Source organism: Platalea leucorodia, assembly GCF_965183815.1.
Source record: "Platalea leucorodia genome assembly, chromosome: 11".
NCBI classification, from domain to species: domain Eukaryota; kingdom Metazoa; phylum Chordata; class Aves; order Pelecaniformes; family Threskiornithidae; genus Platalea; species Platalea leucorodia.
In genome coordinates, this window is record NC_138833.1 from 17,203,812 (window position 1) to 17,220,628 (window position 16,817).

Consider the following 16,817-nt stretch of genomic DNA (forward strand, 5'->3'; position numbering starts at 1 on the left):
CTCCAGCAATCGTTACTAACCCAAACACGTATGCATGCAAGTGGAGGAGAGCAGCTGACAAGATTCACACTGGTTTGATGTACCAGCAGTGAAAGCTCCGAGCCCCGGAGCCCTCCGGAGCCCCATCCCGCAGCAGTGCCGGCGAACGCCCGGGCAGTGCCGGTGAACACCGGGGCAGCGCTGGCAAGCTGCCCGGGACCCTCTGTAGACAAACGCCGCTCGTGTCTGGACCCACCCTGCCTGCAGCTCTGCCTGCAGCCAGGCCTTGCCCCTGGGGACTAACTGGCTTTCTTCAGACTTTAGACATCGAGATGAGATGCTTGTCTGTAACAGCAATTAAATCATGGAAAACAAAGAAAAAGTGTCTTGAAGGAGTTCAGCCAAGAGGACAACACAGGTGCTTTCTGGCCTCTGAATACACAGATATGCCTCATTATGCCTTTTTCAATGGTTTAGAATTTATTTACAGTAATGTCTGTTTGCTACTAGATCTTTTCAGACATTTATATGCTCTGCTTGGAAGCACCCACAATAATTCACTCTGTAAGAATATGCAGCAGTTGGCATCACTGTGCTCACATTTATTTAGAACAAAATAACCACCTGACATTAAGAGCAAGAGCTACGCTGTGGTTAAATTGACTGTTTGCGACTAAGCAAGCATCACTTCAATTGCCCCAGTTCCATTAGGGACATCAGGAAGGTTATAGTCTCCCTTCCCTGACTTGCAGTTCTCTAGCTGATAATAATAAAGGACGTAACTGCCTATCTCAAACTGGGTAAACTAATCCACGTCCTATGGATGAAGTTCTGCTAAACGTCTAAGCCACGGTCCCTGCAGGGACTGGATTCGTGGTTTGATTTTGTACAGCGTATTGGTCTACAAAGTAGCTGGGCTGAAGTCAGCACAGACAGTTATAACTTCATCTCACAGGGGTAGAAATATTCTGGATTCTCATCAGCATCACCCCACCACGTGTGCCTGGCACCAGGCTGCAGCTCTGCAAAGCAGCAGCTCTGTCACTGACCCCGCTGGCAAGAGATCTCCTTGCAGAGGCACAGAGCAGGGCTGCGGGTGCCGCGGCTGCGAGGCACCCTGAGGGACACCTGCACCCACCGCCCCGACACCTCCCGAGCCACCAGCTCCCTGCTGGCTTGCGAGCGGGCAGCGCCTGGCGCGGAGCCCACCACACACCGGGGAGATGCGGGGAGAGGCGAAGGCAGTCGACCTGCTGATCGAGATGCAGGTCGAAGGCTGATCAAGATGCAAGCCAGCAAAGCTGCACTCTGCTTTCATTTATCAGCATCCTTAACAATGTCATGTTAAAGCTGATTAAACAAACAAACAGCCCGCTATAACACATGCACGGTGCCTGACTGAGGTGCGGAATTTTCTCATTCTCTTCAGGCTTTTAGTGCCCTGAAGAGTTTCCAGAGGTTGCTATTGAAATCTGCCCAGCAGTGCTTAGTAGGGGAGAAAGGCAAGTTTCTGTCTGTACTCAGGTTACCATCATTCTCATAATGTTGTTCTCTCTTTAGGGGCATAATGTACTAATCAGAATCACTCGAGTCTCCACATTGTGTGTTTTCTTATTTCTTCCCAGTGCAATAGCATGCTGCTAATGTTACGCCCTTTGCGTAATTCCTTCATCTACTCAAAATTTACATTTTGAAATGTCAGTTTCCCTACGTATACTACACGCAGCTGAAACTTCACGCCTGTTTTGCCGGCCAGCATTTGTTAGACCCAATTACCTCCGTAAGACTCCTGAAGAGGTGACAGCGGTGTGCACAGGCTCACCCAGGTATCCTTGAACCTACCTGGCCAGGGCAGCGCGGCTGAGGTCCGTGGGCTCCAGCAGCTATGTGCTGCAGCTGCTGACCTGCATCGGTGCCCACGGTACCTCCAGAGGCACTGTCACCCCAGCAGGCACTGAAAGCCTGTATAAGTGGACCTGCTGAGGCTGCAATCACGCTCTAGGAGCCCAGCTACGCCTCTGCCTACCCGATTGCCACAGTATGCTTTAAGGTAAGAGCGAGCAGTGGTGATACCAAGCTCGGACAACTCCCCTGCACGAGCAGAAGCAGCACGCTGAGGACAGTGTCTTTGCCAAACTGGAACCGAAAAGTCTTGAAAACAGGGCATGAGTGAGTGATCAGTTGCAGTAGTTAAGAGTTTCTACACCAACAGGACCAACATCTACAGCTGCAATGCAACTCTGATGCAGAGGAAGCCTCAGTAAGGACAGGGGGTCCCAGCAAACTTTTGAAACAAAACCAGTTTAAAAAGCCAGGGGAACGTGTCCTCAAACAGCAAGGTCCCAGCATAAGGCTTTCAAAAATGCCTGAGCCACAAGGAATTTAATTTCATCTGAAGTTGGTGGGGGTTTTTCTTAAACATGCTTAGAGCTTTCTGAAGTCACATGGACAACCCTGCCACACTTCCCAGGGAACATCACAAGGCAAAAATAACGACTAATTACAAGAGACACCAGAACAAAGTAAGAATTAATGGGGTTGACATCAGCTGGAAATAAATCTTTTTTTAAAGACAGTCACATGTATCACATACCCGCTCATTTCAATCCTACAGGAATTAGAAATTCCACTCTGCTCCTGCTGTAAATGTGCATTAAGGCATTTCTAGGCTCCACTCTGCACAAACACAAATGTGTGATCTCCCAGACAAAGTCCCACAGCAGCTTACATCTTTCGGGCACAGCGGGCCAGACACCGGAGAAAGAAAATTGCTTGGGAACGAGTATGCTCCATGCCAATGGCTGGCAAGCATGAGGGAGCTGATAATTTTTAAACTGCTGTCCAAGCATCTGTTGGTAGATACGAGAGCAAAACGAATGCTCTGGCTACGCCTGCTGTGCGGGAACAGCGAGGCAGCCTTCTATGACTGCAGAGCAACACACAGAAAATTAATTTCCAGCAATTATTTGTGCTCTGGCCAGAGAACCTAACCTCGCATCTAAACAAGCCAGAGGAAAGCTACAGGACATCTATGGTTGCTGCTTCAAATGCATTCAAGACATACCAAAGAAATTATTGTTCAGACCCCTCTCATTCCAAGCATTTGAAAGGAAACAGAAAAACCTTTTTCAGGGCCATGGGCCTGCAGTGGCAGCCCTGAGCCAGCACAGGGGCACTGCTACGCCCAGAGGCCAGCACCCACCAGTTTGGATTCTCCAAGCTCTCTCTGAAGACGGACTCCTCGCTCAGAGACGCATACTGTGTCCATGTAAGACAATGAGTTTTCATAGCCATGTTTCTTTTCCGCATATTAAGCCAAGATTCCTCTTCCAAGTAGATGTCGGGCACTTTTAAGACACTGACCTGGGAAACAGAATAATTATAGCTTTTTCAAAAAAAAAAAAAAAGAAAGAAAGAAAGAAAAAAGGTAGAATCACTTCTCAGTATTTTGAAAGTATTACTAGCCTCAGAGTATAAAACTGAGGATTCAGGAGGAGGGCACATCAGCTGTGGTTAGCCCTGATGAGAGCAATCAACTTCCTCAGCATCTACTAAAGGCCATGCAAACCCTCCAAGATCTAGGGAAGCTGCTCAGTCCCCAGCCGCACTTCCAAGACCGCTACAGGCCAACTTACCTGCATCACTTCATGCTTTCTCTCTTGCTGCTGACAGCTAATTTACGACAACAAAGGATAACAGAAGCCACTTCCAAACAGTTACATGCAAGGCAGCCAAACCCGCCAGCTAAACCACGAGGGCAGGAGAAAGGCTTGCACCTCTGCAGGCTCCTGCTGCCAGGCGCAGCGGCTGATGCCCCGCTCCAGCTCCTCTCTCCCAGGAGGCCTCCTCCTCTGAGAGCCCACTTGTCAACCTGAGTGACCTTGATCTAGCAAGCGTGGGCCAAAGAAGGGATGAAAATCTCACCATCGGTTTATTTACATTCTGCATGTTTAGGGCAATGATAGGTTCGCCTTGGCAGGTGAGGCTTGGAAGAGACAAACACATGTTTAGAGGCAAAAACATACAGAGTCGTCAGCACCAGGAAAAGAGTACATGCATACTTTTAAGCATGCAGGCTGTGAAATAGTACAGTTATTTAACCATGCATGAATGTAAATGTACTTTTCTGTATACAGACTATTTGCTGCAAGATACTCTGCAAAAAAAACAAATAATAAATTAAGGCTAATTCTTCTCCCATAACAAACTGTGAGGAAAGGACTGTCACTAAAAGAGACACAAGAGAGAGACACTATGGGATTGCACAACCCAGGTCCTTATGTTTTCTACAGCCTTTAAGGAATCATGTTTTACCTTCTTTATAGGGACCCTATGATGCCATATTTAACTTGCAACATGCTATAGGCACATTAAGTATTATTTTAATTCCCTCTGAATTCACTTACAGAATGGATTTGTGAGAGATTACAACGCAATGTGTTCAGGAGCCATGGATCAGACATCCAAAATACATGAGCTCAGCTTAGAAATAATTACGCACTGTTTATCACTAGCTCCTGCCTTCTTGCTGAGTTCCACAAGACTGGGCTTTTATAAAAATACCGTCTACCACACAAAAATCACGAGCATTGACAGCAATAAGATTATTATATTGGGGTGAGGCAATGGCTGTACACTGTGGCCCCCATTTTAAAACATCTTTACTTTTTCCAGGTACAAAAGTTAAAAGCCCATTACTGCCTGTAAAACAACCACCACCACCAGTTATATCTTGGTGTGCTCAAGGCTCCAATTTTGTCCATTCAAGTTAAATATGAAGTCAGTTCCTAAAGAATTTTTTTCTCTTAACTTCTCTTTAAAAGTAGCTTTTCTAATTAAAAAAAAACATCATTAGGAAATGTGATCCTTTTAAATAAGATAAATCACAGTGAAGCATTAAGGTTTTACAACTTGACTAAATTTCTCTAAAAGTAGTTACCTTTCTTAAAATTTCAGGAATTACATTCTGGCACGTTGCAATTCTCCTTCGGTAAATAATCCCCGTAGACAAATCTGATGAAAAAAGAAAATCAGAAGGGAAGAGTCACAGCAGCAAATATTACCATTTTTTTAAGAAAAACAAAGTAGCTGGAAAACTTCACAGCACAGCAAATACACAAGGAGCAATGCTGGTAAATTATCAGAGCGTGGCGGGGGGGGGGTGGGTGGTTTGGGATTTTGGGTTTTTTTTTTAAGTATAACCCAGTATTTCTGCTGCTTTGCCAGACAGAAAGCTGTAAATAAGACTGCTATGGGCTTTTTGTGCTTTGCCTCAGGAGGAAGGTATCTGCATCCACCACTGTGATCCAGACCCCCCTTATCTGGCACGCGGTACAAACATTTTACTGGCATTTATGGTGGCGTTCCTGGGTAGCAAAGCACTGCAGGCAGCGCCGGTGCCAGTGCCCGGCTGCGTGGGTGCACACAGGACTCCCTCCACAGCCCGCCCAGAGTCTGGCAGGACCCACTGGAGAACCCTGCTCCTGGGTGGCACTGGGTGGACGATGACTGGGGCAAGTGAAAAGCTCAGGCGACTGAGCTACCAGACCAACATACAGACCTAAGTTTTAGTTTATTTCTATGCCCACCCCAATTTATATTCTCAGGCTCATTCTCTGGGCAAACACGCTGTCTACGAGGTTTACAGAACGGTCCTGTCTCATCACACATTTATTTTTGTATTGAGTTGGACCCAATGACAAGGACAAAACTATCTATTAGGAAACAAATTACAGTTATTTAGTATCTCCAAAAAAGGGTTGGCTTTTAGAATCACTTTGCCTTTTAATATTTAATGACCCAGATAAAGAACAGAATGCTACCGAACGAAAAGCCAGCTGGCAGGCAGCCCAGGTTAAAGACTTCTCCAGGATAAAAGAGTACCTTCTCGAACAGTTGCATTTGGTGGGATCTGTGCAATGAAAACTTCATGGGGTTCAGTTTCCAGAACTCTAACAAACACATCATTTTAATAATATGGAGCATCTATCTCCACGCAACGTAGAGCAGAAAAGCATTCTAGGGGAAGAGTGGTTTACTGCACCTGAAGAAAACAGCAATGGCAGCACTAATGCTCAGCTTTCTTGAATCTCAGGGCAAGCTCACTAACCTTGCTTAGAAAGAGAGCCTGGAATTAAGAGCCACCATTAAACCTGAGCTGCAAGACAGAAGATATCTCCAAATGTATGATAAAGAGCATCCACAAGCATTTGGGAATAAGACTTTAAAGTCCACAAGTTCTTATGTCATCCCAAATGAGTATTTGACCACAGTTCCCGTATTAGGAAGAAAGGTGGTTATTTCCACACAAAGTCGTATGGTACTTGTTACCCACGTAACCAGCGTAACTGTTTAATACATCCTCTGCACAGGCATGTTACCTTAAGTGCCTAATTGCAAACATTTCCTGCAAGCTCAGCAACTGGAAAACTAAAATAGACGTGTATTAGCAGACCTGATCTGACAACTGCGCTCTGACCAGAGCAGATTTATTTTCCCATCAATATGACTGGGAAGTGGTAACATCTGATTTTTGGTATTTCAGGAATTCTGACTGATAAAGCAAGAGACTGAGGATCTGTGATTGCTTTCTGACTGTCAGCATCCTACAAGGCCACTGTGCAAGTCTCCGATTCCTGGAACTACCTCCTCATCTGGGAAGTGAAACAGCAAGCGATCCCTCCGAAGGCAGGGATCATGAAAGCCAAGTAGTGCGATGCCTGTGGAGCGCCCGAGGCTTGATCCACATAGCTCACTGTGCTTCCTTCCAAGGGCCTTACGCCTGATCTGTGGAGCACTGCAGATGGAAATCATCACAGAAACGCCAAGGAACCATACAACAAAAGAACATACTGCAGAGAAACCAGGCGTAACGTGTCCAACGGCCTCTGAATAAGCTGAAAATTCAAATTCTTAATGCCGTTAAAACACACACTTTGGGGGAGGCGGTAATATTTTCTTGGCCTTGCTTAGACAATGTCCAGCACGCAGGAATCCCAGGCATGTCTGCAGTGCCCAGCTTCTATTAAAATACAACTATTACATCATTATTTTTAAAGGTTATGAAAAATTTTAATTAGCTCTGTAAGAAAAGTCAGGCAGCTTACCTGTTTTCTCTTCCACTGTTTCTACAGCCTTGACGTGTTTCTCCATGGGACTGGGATACTGGGATAAAAATGCATAGGGTAAAGATTACCACTTCTCACATGGGTAAAAGAAAATTGCTAGCTGTCACTTGTCAAGTCAGAAGCAGTTTCATAGCTTCTCTCAACAGGTATGAGCCGCCTGATATTAACAATCTGCAGTCTCCATTCAAGTTAGCAGAAAGGAAGAATTTAGTAAGATTAGTTTAGCAAGTAAGATTAGAAAACAAACAGAAAACCCACAATACTGCTATGAAAAAAATCGCTTGAAGGGGAGATGCTAGCTTTTGCTGCAGCATACCGCTAAGCATGTTCAGCCACACAACCTATTTCCTCAAGCAAAAAGCTGGAAAGGTACGGTGGAGCGTCACCTGAACGCAGACTCTGGGACGTAACATTTCACTGTCCTGCAAAAGCTGCTAGAAGAGCGCGACAGCGGGATGTCACTTCGGATTGCAGTGTGGGTCCACCCTGGCAAGAGGGCACGCTCTTCTGCTCAGGGGCTGGCGTGCAGCAAGGATAAGGGATTGCTACTGCCCGTTCCTGCTCAAGGTAACCTCATTTTCCTTAGGCTGTACAGACGAGTCATTTCAAGGCTGGAAGAAAGAGATTCTCGCTCCAAGACCTCCACTGCACAGAAGTCATTCCAAAATTGCATAGGTTGCCTGTAGGGCAACATCCTATATAAGAAATGTATGCAGAAGAATAGGACTTGTAAGGATGCATGGTCTATTTTGGAACATACAAAACTCCTCTGGCTAGAAATGAGACAGAGAAGGCTACAATGACCTTACTCTCTGTTGCAAAAAGCAATTCACATTCTTGTGAATAATAAACTCTCAAATTTAAAGTGCAAGATAATTTATTGAACTCAAATACTACCCAAAAGTTACTGTAACCTCCACGCCAACACAAATGCCAGACTGAAGAAATACTGACCACCAGGTAAACATTAAACAAAATACAAAGCTTTAGGAAAGGTGGAGAAATTGCATTTTAAGGCTAACTCAGTTTATGTAATGCAATTACAATGTGCAATAATAGGTGCTCCAAAATTCTGATATAAATCTTGGGTTCTAAGCTAAAAAGGTCGACAACTCCAGAACAGGCTGTTCTATAATCCAGCTCTACTATTTTTTCTTGTTGCAGAATAAAAGTTGATTTAAAAAGTACAAGGTTTTCAAGTCCTATTCTATACAGAAATTGGAGGCTTCTCCACAACGTGCTGCTTTGAAATGGCAGTAGTGGCATAATTGCATTATCGATGTAACTTACACTCTGTAAGGCCCAATCGTGTGAAACAAAGAGCCATTTACATAAATCTTTCACTAAATAGCAGGCTCTATTACCCCAGTATTTAAACAGAAATAGACTCAATTTCCTACACAGCACAGTAAAAGAAAGAACATTACAAGTCTACAAGCAGATGTAATGGCTAGGAGAGTCTAACAGCCACAAAAACAGTGTTTCCAGCCAGCCAGAGCCTCCCTGCAAGGTTTCCATTCCCCAGGGATGCCAAAGCTAACAGCAGCCGAGAACAAAGAGATCTCAGCCTGACTGTTATTTCATCCCTGCAGTAACTCAATGCCCGAACCTTCCTCCCCAGCACCAGAGGCACAGGAGTCCCATCCCCGCTGAAGAGCTCCCACTAGCCCAAGGGCTTCAGCCCTGCCTTGCCGTCTCTTTGCCCAGGAGCCCAAACGCAAACTGCCCTGCGTGACCTCTCCTGCTCAGCCAGGGCACAGGGCAGGTGCTGCCATCCCTTCCAGCGGTCACACATGACACTGGCTCCAGCGTCCTCATCCCCAACTCCTTGCGCTGGGCCACATGACAGAGCAAGGACTTCTAAAATTTGGAATTGCCTGAAGAGAGGTGGCTACTTCTGTGCTGCTAACCCGCGGTTGTGCCCAAATGTCACAGCTCCCACCACGCACCATTCACCGAGAACACAGCTGCTGGCCACGCCGCGAAGGGCACCCCTGCACCAGGAGAGGACGCGGGGTGCTGAGACAGGCACAGGCTGCCGACCTGCTCTTGCCATACGTCCCTGGGAGCTCCTAAAGCACAGCTACTGTCCCCTCAGCCTGCACCTGCAAACCAGCACCGGAGAGGGTGCAAGGGCTGGCCAGGAGCACAAGGCTGCAAGCTGAGAGGATGGGCAGCAACTGCTGGGCAAAACCCTGCTGGGGTGTTGGAGGGCAGCTTTCCTGCCTGCTGCTAGGGCAGCAGGATGGGCAGGCCAACCAGCCTAAACCTCAGAGTTGCCGGGGCAGAAGTGAAATCCCCCAAGCACCCAAGGCAGCTCCCGCAGTGCCGGTGGCACCTGGCGAGGAGGGAATGCCATCTTGTGGTCCAGCCTGCAAACGCAGGGCACCTGCCTCTGTGCGGGCAGCGCGCTGGGCGCAGGCAGGGTGCTCTGCTGTCCCCCGGCTGGGGCAGAGCAGGGCATGGGCACCGCTCCTCAGCCGCGGCCCCCAGCCTGGCGCATGCCAAGCTGCCCAAGGGTCCCACCAGGAGGGGACCAACACCACCCCCTCGTTACTCTGGAAATGCATGAGCGGAGGAGACCCCCGAGGCCTGGCCACTTACTTGATGCAGGAGCAAATCTTATCCCTCTTCTTGCTTAGGTACAATCTTCACGCCTTGGCTTTGTTAAACCTTCCCAGACTGCAGCCCGCAGGATTCCTACATCTCAGACTGCACCTGGGGAAGTACAACTCTAAACACTGTAACCCGAAATGCCATACGTTTATGAAAAAGAAACAGTTATCCAGATGAAGTGTGCATACTCTTTTTAAAAAAATTAAATAGTTCCAATGAGTTCCTGTAGTAAATTTCTTTCCAGACTGATTTTCTTATTTTAAAGACATTTCTCCTCCACCACACTAAGAGGACCCCAAACAAATCGGCGACGACAGCAGAAGCCACGAAGCTGACTTTGCCTTTAAGCTATCCATAGCTTTGAAATTACTTTTCTCTACCCTGGCTGCCAGTGATGAGTGTTTCCCGAAGATGTCAGAGCCCATTTTACAGATGCAGAGCTGCAAGTGAGGCACCAGCAAACAGCAGTTCGGAAGCACTGAGACTCCCATACCCAGAAACCCCTCAGCACCCCAGCACAGGGGGTACCCGAGAGGTTACGGGGTTACCTCTCATTTCACGCCTACCAGAATTGAAGAAGCACTTCATTCTCCACTTGCAAAAACCCGACTATTAAAATTAGATAAAGAATTCCTGTGCTCTCATTCGGTCTTCCTACAAATGTATTGATTGTTTTCTACAAATAACAAGCAGAACTGATTGCATTAGTCATTATTCTGAATCCAGGGAATTAAGACCCCCACATACCTTTCCTAACTGGAATGTGTAAGATCATTTATCAAAAGCAGCAGTTTCTAACCACAGAAATGTTTCTTAGAAGTTATTTGAGGGAAATGGCAGGCCTCTGAAAGCAGCACTGTGTTTAGCAGCAGCGAGAAATCACTGCAGGTTACACGTAATGATTTGTATAAAAATGAAATATTTCAAAGCAATGAAGGGCTGGTTTTACATGCAAGATCAAATGGAGCCCACATAAATCAAAATGACAGCTTCAAAGACTGGCAAAAAATAATAATATTTAAGTTCATAAATATTCTGATTCTTTCTTTTTTAACTCCAAGGAAATGAAGCAGTGACACTGCAAAATCAGCTAAACCTTTCCAGATTCCTCCACTTTGTTATTGGTTTGGAAAGGTTGTGGTTGTGAATAAACGTAAATTTAAAAAAAAAAAAAAGTCTAGCAAACCCATTGCACACATTACTTGCTGTGATAAAGATCGATAAATACAAACGACTTTCACATACAGATACACTTATTTCAAATACAAATCAATTTGTCATACTTGAACTAAATGTTGGATTTACAGTTCGCGGGCTCACTTTAAAACGCCACCTGCACTAACCTTAAGGCCACCCCAGCAGAAACTGCTGTCCGTTCCAGCAGGTCAGGCCCCTGGGCACAGGGCAAGACTCCCCTCGGCGCCGCACCCCACCAAGGCCTAACAAGCACGGCTTTCCCACAGCCTCCGCAGCGCAGCGGCTCTGCCTGGGGACCGGCCACGCGAGCCCAGGCACATCAGTTGGCTATCACAGAAGTTAACGGCCCTAATTCCCGCAGGATTCTTCCTCATCTACATCACAGCTGCCCAAGAGGTGTACTAAGCGGAAAGAAAGCGGCCCTTGCAGACCGCCAGCCATCCAACCCACCCAATACATCCCTCAAGATGGTGCTCTGCCAGTGTCTGTCCTCCCACACCGACCATGGAGGGGCTGTTTTCTCTAGAAACACATGGCAAAAGCAGAATATTTTCTAGCATATTTCTGAACCAACATACAAGAATATATACCCCAATATCTAATGTAGCAGGCTGCCCATCTGATCACCACCTATTTCTTAGCGATTCTACGTAATGAAAGCAGAGGATGCATCTCTGCAGTAAGAGCACGTTTCTAGAGAAGCTGGGTGTAACTCTGCGATGTTTTAAACCTAATCTGAGAGATGCACAAGAGGGAGGGCGGTCTGGAAAAAAAACAAAAAAAAAAGCCCACACTGACACTTTCCACAGTCCGAGTGACTTCTGTGCTCCATCCTCAGAGACCATAAATAGCAGCCGACATGCAAAACGCCCCACTTGAGGCAATACGTGGGGTTTCTGTGAGGCAGGAGATGTCTTGGCACAAACATGCCCTTGAAGAGCCCCAACTGCTTTGGCTTTGGTCTCCTCTGAGAGCACGTCTGGTTGCACCTTCCCACCCTATTTTGCAACATAACAACATTCAAAGGTTCAACTTGCAGAGTCGCAACAGAAAGAACAAGAGCAGGAGCCCTGAAGTCAAATTTAACTATGGCATTTATGAGTAACTATGGCAATTATTTTTTCAATCATATCAAATTCCTGGTTAAAAGCATGTGATGCACTTTGCTGCCACATACAAATGAGGATTATTTTAACCTTTCTGCTCTGTGCTTCTGGCTGTCATAATTAGCCTCACTATTCACCTCCAACTGCCCTTCTCAAGTCATATGGAACTATACCACAGAACACAATTTCCATTTGCATTGCTACTCTGGCTCAAACCTTTCACAATGAAAAGCACTAATTCTGCTTCTCCTCTCACCTCTAATTGCCAAACACTCAAGAAAATCAGCAAAGGGTGGCCCTGCCTTCTCTCTTCCAAGTTTGTTCAGAGTTTACAAATGAGTATTTCAGAGCACCTCCATTGGTTAGCCATAGTGTGGCAGTCTAAACTACATGGTTAGCAAATCTGACTGCCCAAGCTTGCCAGAGCTATAGCTCAGGATTTCTGCAGCAGGGTGAGAGAAAAAAATATTTGCTATTTTGCCTTTTTTTTTTTTAAGAAAACCTTAAATGCATCTTTGCAGAGTCCTGTTCTAGGGCAAAAAAGGAACAGCTGTAGACAGTTAACAGAAACAGAAGAGAAATAGAAAGACTCCCGACTAAGCATCTTTGCCTGTATTTACTGTTCAAAGTTCTGACACTTCAGCTTGTGAGGAAATTTTGGGTTTTTCCTTTGCAAAAGAATTTCACATACATGACAGTTCGGTTTATGGTACAGGGTATGACACCACTACAGGGATCCAATTCCATTGTGTACTGAGCCATCAAACACCAAAAAAAAAAAAAAAAAAAAAAAAAAAAGGTGGTCAACTAAAACAAAAACATGCCACCACATCTTTTAGAGATTCATGTATCTCATCAGTCATTTCCTCAAGAGATGGACACTGAAGAGGAGAAGCTGACCCCACCAAAACTGTGTGCAGAAGCCTGGTGAGTTCAGCAAGCCCAATGTCGTCTTTACAGGCTTTCAGCAAACACAAAAAAACTTCTTATTTCTTGGTAGAAGTGCAACATATCATCTTCTGCTCCTACCCTAATCCATAAAACCAATCCAGTTTTTAAGGATCTGACAATTTTTAATAAAAGATTACTTAGGAAGAGGCATTCTCTACTTCCCAGCACCTGCAACAGCAGCAGCAGCAGGAGCAAGGCTGCACACCACAGGTCGTCATGCCACCACTGATGAATTAGAGTCATTGGGACTGCCTCGGCTGCAAGCCAGCGCGCAGGACTCTGCTCCGCCGCCACGCCGGCCAGGGCTGCCCTGGACACCCGCGTGGCAGCAGAACACCAGGCAGGTTCCACCACAGGGCACAGCCCCGCGCCTTCAGCCCAGCTCTGCTGTGCACCAGTCACACACCGCCCGGGCGCTAGAGCTGGCCGTGTGTCTCGCAAGCGGGGACACTCCGGGTTCCTCTTGGCACTGCCTTTGTGAAAGCCAGACCTCTGCTAAAAGGAGATGGAGAACTGGCAGCTGGCTGAGACAAAAAAATCCTTCCTTGTGTTTTAAATTGGTTGCATCAAGGATGAATTTAGCCCAAAGTCAACATTTGTTTAAACATCTTGTCCTGCTGAGAACATCCACAAACCCATGGGGTTTTTTGACAAGGAAATGCCCTGCGCTATACAGCTGCTCACTTCCATCGTTAATGTTTAAACACACGTGGCCAAAACAAATATAATGGAGCCTGCTCTATTCTTCACCTTGGTGTTCACAAAACCCACTCACAGCTAGAGGGCAAAAGCCCGGCATCAGCTTGTAATAAAGATTAGAATTCATCCCTATTTCTGTGCTACTGTTCAAAGGAAAACACCAACAAAAAGGACAGTTTTGATGCACAGCTTGGAGCTTGGGTCTGAGAGTGCTCAGAAGGAAAATCTAGCAGGATGCTGTTTTGCTAGGAGCAGATGCAACACGGAAACACTGTTTACCTGCCATTAACACAGCCTTCTGCCACTGCAAAACATTTTCATTTTGAAGCCTACTTAAAAGTCTAACGATTGTTGCGCTACTAGGCCAAAAGCCATAGTGCACCAAGCAGTGACGCAGGGGTTAGCATTCTGCAAGGACAGAAAGCCGTAACTCATTTCTACTGATCTGATCTTTCTTTCAAACGGATCCCAGCCACCACGGCAGAGCCCCTGGAAGGGCAGATGCTGCCATCCCGGCTGTGCACATCCCTCGTGCCATGGGGCAGTCGTGCCATACCCCCGCCGAGTCCATCACGGCTCACGGACCAGCACGCAACGCCTGTGGAGCAGAGCCTCTGGCAGCAGGCAGGACTTGGTGGCTTTGCGTACTGCATGGAAGTCCCTCTCGCATGTTTCGACCACATCACGCTCTGCAAGCAGCACTTAGGCTGTTTCTGGCCAAGAATGGCCATGGCACTGCCCACCCTGTCCTCTGCACCAGGGCCGGCACCGTCCCTGCTGGAAGTCACCACGGGTGAGGCTGCCGGACCCAGCCCAGGTACCCGGGGTGCCAGGCAGCGTGATGGAGACCGCTCTGCTCCGGAGACTCGTACGCAACCGACACACAACCAGCACCTCGGGCACAGAAACTCAAGTTTTCATCTAAGCATGAAAAAAGCTCTGATAAAGAGGAAAACCAAGCTTTCAGCCGCAGGAAGGGCCCGCACACCCACAGGGCCCCAGAGCGGGACCCGCTGGCACGCCCGGCCTGTGCCGGGCTGCCGGCGCGGCGGCGGGACAAAGGCAGCGAGGCGGCTCCCGCTGCCCGGCCCCGCTCCGGCGCCTTCCCCCGCCGGCTTCCTCTCCCACAGAGAAGATTTACGGTTTTCCACACAGGCACCGCGCAAGCAGGAACAAAGCAAGGCTGTTCCAGAGAGAACGGGGGCAGAGCCAGCGGCTAACGCAGGGACTGGAGTTAAGCAGAGCGGCTGCGGAGCGGGCACACCCCCCGGCCGGGCCGGGCCCCGCCGCCGGGAGGCGCTCCCGCCCCGGCCGGCAGCGCCCCGGGAGGGCGGGGGGCAGCGCCCGGTTACCTTGCGGAGGTAGCTGGCCACCACCTGCTCGAAGGGGTACCGGTACACGCGGTGCACCTCCACCGTCACCCCCATGGCGGGCTCCGGCCCGGGGCCCGGCCCGGCCCCGCTTCCTGCCCGCCCCGCCCCGCGGGCCCGCCGCGGGGCCGCCCCGCCCCGCCCCGCCACCATCTTGTGTGCGGCCGCCCCTGCCCGCCCCGACGTACCCCGCAGAGCCGGGCTGGGCCCGGGCCCGCCCCGCTGGAGGAGGCCGCGGGCCTGCGGGGGGTTCCGCGGGCCAGCAGCAGCCGGCAGGGCCCTGCAGAGGGCCCCGGGACCGCTGGCTCATGGGGGTGTCCCGTCGTGCAGCACCACCGCAGATACGGCGGAAGGGAGCTCTTCAGCTGCAGCCCGCGGCCCTCAGCCCTGGTCCTGCGGCGTTGGTGCCTCACAGCAGGCCTGGGCCCCGCCACAAGCGCCGGACGATGGCCCTGGGCAGATTTGTGCCTCTTGAAACTGATGGCAGGGGCAGCGCTGACTGCCACGGCCAGCGAGGGCTGCAGCCGGGGTCGCACCGCCATGGTCACACCTCACACCTTCGTACCGTGCCGTGCCCCGCAGGCTGGGCCCGGTGGGGATGGATGGGAGCCTCTGGTTGCAGTAGAAATAAAAACAGCAACGTGTGAAAAGTAACCCATTGCCTCAACGGTAGCCTCGCCATGATGGTTTAGGAAAGCTCAAACGTCTTGTTCATGTAAAGTAAGAGAGCATTTATTGGGTAAATCAAGTTAGTGTATTACCGAAAATGAGTGCGCTTAAAGCAAATCCACCCAGCTCAGACTGTGTCGCTCCCAGCCCGGCCCTGACGCTGCGCACAGGCAAGTCCCGCGGTCCCTGGTCCGCTGGGGCCGGGCGCCCGCCGGGGCCTGCAGGACTCAGGCTAAATAAGGGAAGAGCACAGCTCCCCGCTGCAAGCATCGCCCCGGTGACGTGTCGGGATGAATGGGAATAGCTGACGCAGCCAGGAGGAGTAATAGTGGTTGAGAAACATTGTAATTACCGAAGAACAATAAATATTGATTTTATAAATGCATATTTGCATCTAGTTTTATTGTAAACATTAAACTATCAGGCAACAATTTCGCCTGGTTGCTTTTTTCTTATCTTAAGCTGGCAAACTTTTAAACAAGCCCAACAAACCAGGAGATCAAACAGGTCAAATTTGAGGGAAGAGATCCTGACAACAATTTCTGATTTGTGAGGTCTCATCTGCCCTCAATGAATACCCCAAGGACTACATTTCGTATTGCAGATCCTGATATGATAAATGAAGCCAATCAAGTATCTGCTATAGATTTACGCACTTTTTTTTTAAAATAAACCCTCAGTACCCACTGAATAATTTCAGTAGGAGACATATGGATGTCTAAGAGCTAAAACGGCATTAGTTCTAATCATTTAAGTATTGCAGAGAAATCTTATAACCTACCATAGGAAAATAGAATTTTGGCCATGAATTACCCTAAGGTTGCAACCTCAGCATGAAGTACACGTGAGCAGCCGCTTAACTCATCAGAGTCTCAGAGGTAACATGCGAGTTAAGGCTGCATTAACATTACTCATGAATATAAAATGTAATACGTTAATGCTTTGGGGAAAAAATACCGTTTCCCCTGTTTGCCTCAACCTCTTGAAGCCCCTGTGTTCTGTGCCACCAGTGGCAGCCTGCAAAGTATCCCACATCATTGCTTCACCTCAACTAATTAGAGTTTACCTTCTGCAGATTACAACATGGGATTAATATTAAGCAA

General features: G+C 48.2%; 1 protein-coding gene across 7 annotated transcripts in view; it reads right to left on the reverse strand.

The window, feature by feature from the left end:
• PRELID2 (PRELI domain containing 2) overlaps nt 1-15,130 on the reverse strand; it is a 30,335-nt gene extending 15,205 nt beyond the window's left edge. For 5 of the 7 annotated variants that reach the window (XM_082324016.1, XM_082324017.1, XM_082324020.1 and 2 more), the window contains exons 1-4: nt 15,028-15,130; nt 7,086-7,143; nt 4,919-4,992; nt 3,182-3,342 (exon numbers count right to left, since the gene is read on the reverse strand). In XM_082324016.1, the coding sequence (XP_082180142.1) occupies nt 3,182-3,342; nt 4,919-4,992; nt 7,086-7,143; nt 15,028-15,102 (368 nt within the window). In that variant the 5' untranslated portion in view covers nt 15,103-15,130. Of the gene's footprint in view, nt 1-3,181; nt 3,343-4,918; nt 4,993-7,085; nt 7,144-7,492; nt 7,802-9,710; nt 9,757-15,027 lie in introns of those variants that run through there. The other 2 variants (XM_082324019.1, XM_082324021.1) reach the window with 2 other exon arrangements.
• Nucleotides 15,131-16,817: the final 1,687 nt, after the last annotated feature.